The 7,177-nt window shown below is 45.4% G+C and overlaps 1 protein-coding gene across 1 annotated transcript; it reads left to right on the plus strand.

Annotated features, from left to right (window-relative positions):
- Window positions 1–17: 17 nt before the first annotated feature.
- On the plus strand, window positions 18–3,841 carry LOC101973055 (tubulin alpha-1B chain). Its single transcript, XM_078014743.1, has 4 exons — window positions 18–169; window positions 1,746–1,968; window positions 2,076–2,224; window positions 2,675–3,841. Exons 1-4 carry the CDS (start codon window positions 167–169, stop codon window positions 3,653–3,655), a joined length of 1,356 nt encoding a protein of 451 aa, XP_077870869.1. The 5' UTR covers window positions 18–166; the 3' UTR covers window positions 3,656–3,841.
- Window positions 3,842–7,177: the final 3,336 nt, after the last annotated feature.

The raw sequence follows: 7,177 nt of genomic DNA on the forward strand, positions 1-7,177 counted from the left end.
CGCCGCGCCGCGCGTGCCCGCCCGCCCCTCCCTAGCCGCTACTTAAGAGGCTCCAGCGCCGCCCCCGCCTCAGTGCGTTACTTACCTCGACTCTTAGCTTGTCGGGGACAGTAACCAGGACCCGGTGTCTGCTCCTGTTGCCTTTGCTTCCTAATTCGTAGCCACCATGGTGAGTGGACCGCGCCGCGGCGCCCTGAGATGTTCGGGAAAACCGGGGGAAAACGAGCGGGAGAGGTGCGAAGGGCTTCTAGCTAGAGAAGGCTGGGACAAACGCCATCCCGTTGGAGAGCAAAAGGCGAGGCGGAGGCGGGGGTAGATGAGATCCGGGGACAAGGGCTGGGGACCAGATAAAAGGGGGCTACGGGATTTCACCTCGGGCTCTGGGGGTAATGGCGAGGCACCCGCCCCGCGGTATCTGGAGCTCGTAGCGTTAAACTCGGGCCCGGCGTCTCAAGACCCTACCCTTTCCCGCGCGTGCCCTTCCCCCATCCTAAACCCCTCAGGCGGGTGCGCGCAGTCACCCCGCCCTCACTTCCTCCGGAGCGCGAAAAGCGGGGGCGGGAAGAAGCTGGAGACAAAGCGCAGGCGCGACCGTTACCTTCCCGCCCGAGAGCGGCGGGAAATTACCACTGCAATGTGCGCATGCGCACAGAGGTTCTGCGGCTCCGTGACTGCAGGGCGTAGCCCCTGTAACCCATGGAGTTTTCTTAACACTGTACAACACTACGCCCCAGCCTATTAAGACAATTAACATCTAACAGCTTTCAGAGAACCTGTCTCCACTGCACTAGGAAATCCTGTGGGGAGCAGGTGGTGGCAGTGAAGAATTTGGAGAGAATGGAAATCTGCATTGGGGCCTCTGAAACAGATGGGGAGGTGCAGGGCTGAGCCCAGTGCCTGCAGGTATTGCGGGCATCTGCAGCTGCGCACCCCCGCCTTTGAGCGCAGCAGTGCGCGCTCCCTGAATTGCTCATTCATCTAGTGCCGCAGAGCCCCACCCCTTGTCCCTGCGGCCAGACATTTTCTTTGCACTCCTGCCATGTGCTTCCCGTGCTGAGAGCAGTCCGGAAATCTGGCCAACTGTACTGAAGTGGGGTTCTGGGCCTGAGCAATGGGTGGTGGATGAATTTCTCACTGCCCTGTGTTAAGAGGAACCTGTCTAAGCATTCTTACAGGTCTCAAAATAGCACTTCTCGATTTAAGGGTCGGAGGGGAAAAAATCATTCTCTACTACGGGGGGAAAAAAAAATACGACATTTTGGATTGTTTATTTTATGGTGGAGATTGAATCCAGTCAGGGCTCATCACTGAGCTGTGTCCCCAGCTCAAATCATTTTTTGCAATACCGGAGAATACTCTTCCACTAAGCTACATTCCCGACCTTTAATTTTTGTTCTAAGACAGGGTCGCCTGGATTTGCCTAGCTGGCTTGGATCACATGTGATCCTCTTGTCTCTTCCTAAATTGATAAGAATTACAGGCATGTGCCTGAAAAAATAATTTGTGGTAGTGGGGGCTTGGTAGCACACCTGTAATAGCAGCGGTTTAGGAGGTTGGCGCAGGATTGCAAGTTCTAGACAACCTCAGGAACTTGGTGAGACCCTGTCTCAAAATTAAAAAAAACTGAGTGTGTAGCTCAGTTAGAAAGTATCCTGGACTCAATCCAAGCACCAAAACTTAAAAAAAAAAAAAATTAAAAAAGGAATTTGTTTTAAATTCCATGACTTCCCCTGTCCTTTCCACAGCGTGAGTGCATCTCCATACACGTAGGCCAGGCTGGTGTCCAGATTGGAAACGCCTGCTGGGAGCTCTACTGCCTGGAACATGGCATCCAACCTGATGGCCAGATGCCAAGTGACAAGACCATTGGGGGAGGAGATGACTCCTTCAACACCTTCTTCAGTGAGACGGGTGCTGGCAAGCACGTACCCAGGGCAGTGTTTGTAGACCTGGAACCCACGGTCATTGGTGAGTTGACTGGGTATGTCTTGGGTTCTCCATTGTCCTTCCCACCAGAGTTGAGCAGTTTTGTGCAGGTTATTAAGTGAGGGTGCTGGTTTCCTTTTCTTTTTCAGATGAAGTTCGAACTGGGACTTACCGTCAGCTCTTCCACCCTGAGCAGCTCATCACAGGCAAGGAAGATGCTGCCAATAACTATGCCCGAGGCCACTACACCATTGGCAAGGAAATCATTGACCTTGTCTTGGACCGAATTCGTAAACTGGTAAAAACCTTAAATGAATATGTATTTTAAATGGGGTGAGAGGCTCCAAAGCAAATTGAATGGACTGACCTAATGACTTTGTTCTTTGGTTCCAGCAAAGTGGAATAGGCTGCTTACTATATTAATTAATTAGACTTCTTTGCCAGTCAGTCCCTAGCTGTAGAATAATTTGTGGTGTGTCTGTTAGCCAATTTTTTAATGCTATCTGGATATGGTCATGATTTAAAGAAATTATGAATAGTTCTGTAGAAAATCTGGCCAGGCGCAATGGTATGCTTCTGTAGTCTCAATGTTTGTGGGGGGGAGGGTAAAGGGCTGGGGGATGTTAACTCAGTGATAAAGTGCTTACCTAGTTTGCACAAGGTTCTGAGTTCAGTCCCCAGTGCATGCACGCAATTGAATTAGCATTAAAATATTACATTTCCTTATTTCCTTTTTCTTCCCCTACAGGCTGACCAGTGCACAGGTCTTCAGGGCTTCTTGGTTTTCCACAGCTTTGGTGGGGGAACTGGTTCTGGGTTCACCTCCCTGCTGATGGAACGTCTCTCTGTCGATTATGGCAAGAAGTCCAAGCTGGAATTCTCCATTTACCCAGCCCCCCAGGTTTCCACAGCTGTAGTTGAGCCCTATAATTCCATCCTCACTACCCACACTACCCTGGAGCACTCTGATTGTGCCTTCATGGTAGATAATGAGGCCATCTATGACATCTGTCGCAGAAACCTTGACATTGAGCGCCCAACCTACACTAACCTTAACCGCCTTATTAGCCAGATTGTGTCTTCTATCACTGCTTCCCTCAGATTTGATGGAGCCCTGAATGTTGACCTGACAGAATTCCAGACCAATCTGGTGCCCTATCCCCGCATCCACTTCCCTCTGGCCACATATGCCCCCGTCATCTCTGCTGAGAAAGCCTACCATGAACAGCTTTCTGTAGCAGAGATCACCAATGCTTGCTTTGAGCCAGCCAACCAGATGGTAAAATGTGACCCCCGCCATGGTAAATACATGGCTTGCTGCCTGTTGTACCGTGGTGATGTGGTCCCCAAAGATGTCAATGCTGCCATTGCCACCATCAAGACCAAGCGCAGCATCCAGTTTGTGGATTGGTGCCCCACTGGCTTCAAGGTTGGCATTAATTACCAGCCTCCCACTGTGGTTCCTGGTGGAGACCTGGCCAAGGTACAGCGTGCTGTGTGCATGTTGAGTAACACCACAGCCATTGCTGAGGCCTGGGCTCGCCTGGATCACAAGTTTGACCTGATGTATGCCAAGCGTGCCTTTGTTCACTGGTACGTGGGTGAGGGGATGGAGGAAGGAGAGTTTTCTGAGGCCCGTGAGGACATGGCTGCCCTAGAGAAAGATTATGAGGAGGTTGGTGTGGATTCTGTTGAAGGAGAGGGTGAGGAAGAAGGAGAGGAATACTAATTACCTATTCCTTTCAGCCCTGCAGCATGTCATACTCCCAGAACTTCAGCTTCAGCATTAGCTAACAGGCATTGAAGTTTACTGATTAGATTGTCTTCACTCAATCATGAACATGTCTGTCTTTTTCCATGTGTACCTGTAAAATTTTTCCATCATGTCTCAAAGTAAAGGCTTTAAGGAAAAGTGCTTTGTCTCCTGTGCTTTATTGTAACGCATCCAATATGGAATCACTGCAACACATTGTCAAAGACCCTCACTACCTATCTAAGTTCATTTTGCTACCTTGAAGCATAGTGGACTGGGCTCAATCTGGAGCACCAAAGGAATTGAGTTATTGTCAAAGTTATATGTGGTTTTAAATAGCCTATTAATGGCTGCTATTACCATTACCACACACAAAACCTCAAAAAGACCCTTGAAGTAGAAAAGGGTGATAAGCTGTTTCAGCTCTAAAAATGCGAAAAAAAGTTGCAGGATTTATAGTAATCAACAATAGCCCTAGGAGGTATGGTGGCACATTTTACCCCTGTGACTTAGGAAGCAAAGTCTGGAGGAAAAAGTTCAAGGTTACCCTCTACAATTTTGCAAGATCCTGTCTCAAAATGGACTGGGGATGTAGCTAAGTGGTTGGGTGTCCCTGGGATAGAGAAGAAAACCAAAGATTGAACAATAGGCCATGTGCATTGGAGAGGGGGGATTGCATTACAAGATGTAATGGCAACAACTGTAAATGGTAGGATGAGGGGTCACACTATGTAACATCTGGCATGATTTGCATTATTTCAAGCATATAGTTCAATTAAATCTAAAGGTCTGATAATATGTAGCACTTGGCATGGTTTACATTCTTTCAAGTTTATAGTTCAATTAAATCTAAAGGTCTGTTAGAGGGGCTAAGGATATAGTTGAGCCATAGAGAGCTTGCCTAATATGTGGGAGCCTCTGGGTTGGTGGGTTCAATACTTAGCACTTTTTTTTTTTAAATATATTTATGCTAGCACACAATGAGCTTCATATTGTTATTTTTAAACAAATATGCTTATGATATTTTTTTAATATTTAGTTTTTTTAGTTCGACACAATATCTTTATTTTTTTTCAATTATTTTTTGAAAGAGAATTTTTTAATATTTTTTTATTTTTTTTAGTTATTGGCGGACACAACATGTTTGTATGTGGTGCTGAGGATCGAACCTGGGCCGCACGCATGCCAGGCGAGCGCGCTACCGCTTGAGCCACATCTCCAGCCCCCAACTTAGCACTTTTAAGAAAAAAAAAAGGATCCAAATAGAGGATTTAACCTTGGAGAAAATTACTTCACATACAAAAAGCACAAGGATAAATCTGAGGAGGATGATATTTTGTTTTGTGAGTTTTTTTTGTTGGTTGGTACTGGAGATTGAACCAGGGGTGCTTTACCATGGAACTACATCCCAGCACTAATTTATTTATCATTTCCTTTCCTTATTGGTAACAAGGATTGAATCCAGAGGTACTTAACCACTGGGCCACAAGCTATATCCCAGTCCTTTTTACTTATTAATTTATTTTTTTATTTGTTCTTTATAGTTATACATGATAGTAGAATGTTTTTTGACATACATATATGGATTATAACTTCCCATTTTTGCGGTTGTACATGATGTGGCATTACACTGATTGTGTATTCATATATGAACACAGGCAAGTTATGTTTGATTTATTCTATTGTCTTTCCTGTTCCCAACCTCCCTCCCTTCCCTTCATTCCCCTTTGTCTAATTCAATGAATTTTTATTCTCCAACCCCCCACCCATTGTAGCATCTGCATATTAGAAAACATGTTGGGCCTTTGCTTGTGGGGATTGGCTGGCATTTTATTTTTTACTTAGAATTTTTAGACAAGATTTCACTAAATTGCCAAGGCTAGCTTTGAACTTGTGATCCTCCTTCCTCAGCTTCCTGAGTTCCTGGGATTACAGGCATAGGCCAGCACTCTGGCTGTTCTCCTTCTTGAAGACACTATTAAAATAGAAGGAGCCCAGGGGCTTGGAATGTGGCTCAAGTAACAGCGTGCTGTGGTAGCACGCTTGCTTGGCATGTGTGAGGCACTGGGTTTGATCCTTAGCACCACATAAAAATAAGATAAAGATATTGTGTCCATCTAAAACTAAAAAATAAACATTTAAAATAGGAGGAGCCAGGGCTGGGGATGTGGCTCAAGTGGAAGTGCGCTCGCCTGGCGCCTGGCATGCGTGCGGCCCAGGTTTGATCCTCAGCACCACATACCAACAAAGATGTTGTGTCCGCCAACTAAAAAATAAATATTAAAAATTCTTTCTCTCCTCTCTCACTCTCTCTTTAAAAATAAATAAATAAAATAAAATAAAATAGGAGGAGCCCTGCCTTATTCTACAGGTGATAGATTTAATCAGTAGAGAGCAAAGGAAATGGTATCACAGTTCTGTGTCCTGCCTTGTAAGACTGGAGCCGTAAATATTGTTTGCTAAAAAAAAACAAAGGAAACTGGGTCCCCCACCCCAATGTGGGGGACCCAGGTTGTGATTTAGACTGAAATGCTTGAGTAAGGCTATTTTCTCCACTCAATCCCACCAAACTCATAGCAAATTCTTTAATGTCCTGCAGATGGCACCACTAACAAGGAATTCTCCATCCGGGAAAGCCTAATTCACATTTGTGAACTCTGTCCTTGCAGTCACCTTGGAGCTAAGCCTAAAAGATGCACAACAAACAGGAAGTGACTGACCTGGCATCCCTAGCATTCACATGCTTGTCACTTTTTTGTTCTGACAATTACTGGAGGCAGCTGGGCCTTGTGCTAGGCCACTCAATCAGGCAGGCAGCCAAGGGAGACCCCACATCCAAGGAGTTTCTTGAACTCAGCCTTCTAGAGTATTTTTCCCTGGGTGGGATAAATAAAAAAACATAGCCTTAGGGTCAACATGTAGAAAGGGAGGAACACATTGTGACATCTAAACTCAATACAAAGTCAATAACCACCTGATGATGTGGTCATCATCGTGTAGATAGGGATGTCGTTGTGTTGCTAAGACCAGCTCCTTCTCTGCCATCTGGTCCAAAAATCAAATAAACGCCTTACCCCATCCACCTGAAACTGACAGCCTGCTATATTTTACTGTGTCCAACTGTGACAGAATCAGGCTCATGACATCATTCCTGTGTGGGTCCATCAAACACATTCCTCCTTTGCCTATAATACCTCCTCCAACCAAAACTGCCCAAAACTGCCCTCAACACATTTGTCCACTCAACTCATACTCTTTCTTCCATGATGGAAACCCAACTGTCATCTCATTTAAAGACTTGGAGACTAGGTCAGACTAGGTCAGATTCTATACTACATAATATTTCATATAACTTTCTACTTACTCTCATATCATTTATATTTTGTAATTACATATTGGTGGTGTGATTATTTAGTATTCTTCTCCTTTACCAGATTTTATTTTTTTCTCTACTAGGGCCTTGGCCACTGAGCCGCATGCTCAATCTTATTTTGTATT

The sequence above is a fragment of the Ictidomys tridecemlineatus genome, chromosome 6, assembly GCF_052094955.1.
Source record: "Ictidomys tridecemlineatus isolate mIctTri1 chromosome 6, mIctTri1.hap1, whole genome shotgun sequence".
Lineage (NCBI taxonomy): Eukaryota > Metazoa > Chordata > Mammalia > Rodentia > Sciuridae > Ictidomys > Ictidomys tridecemlineatus.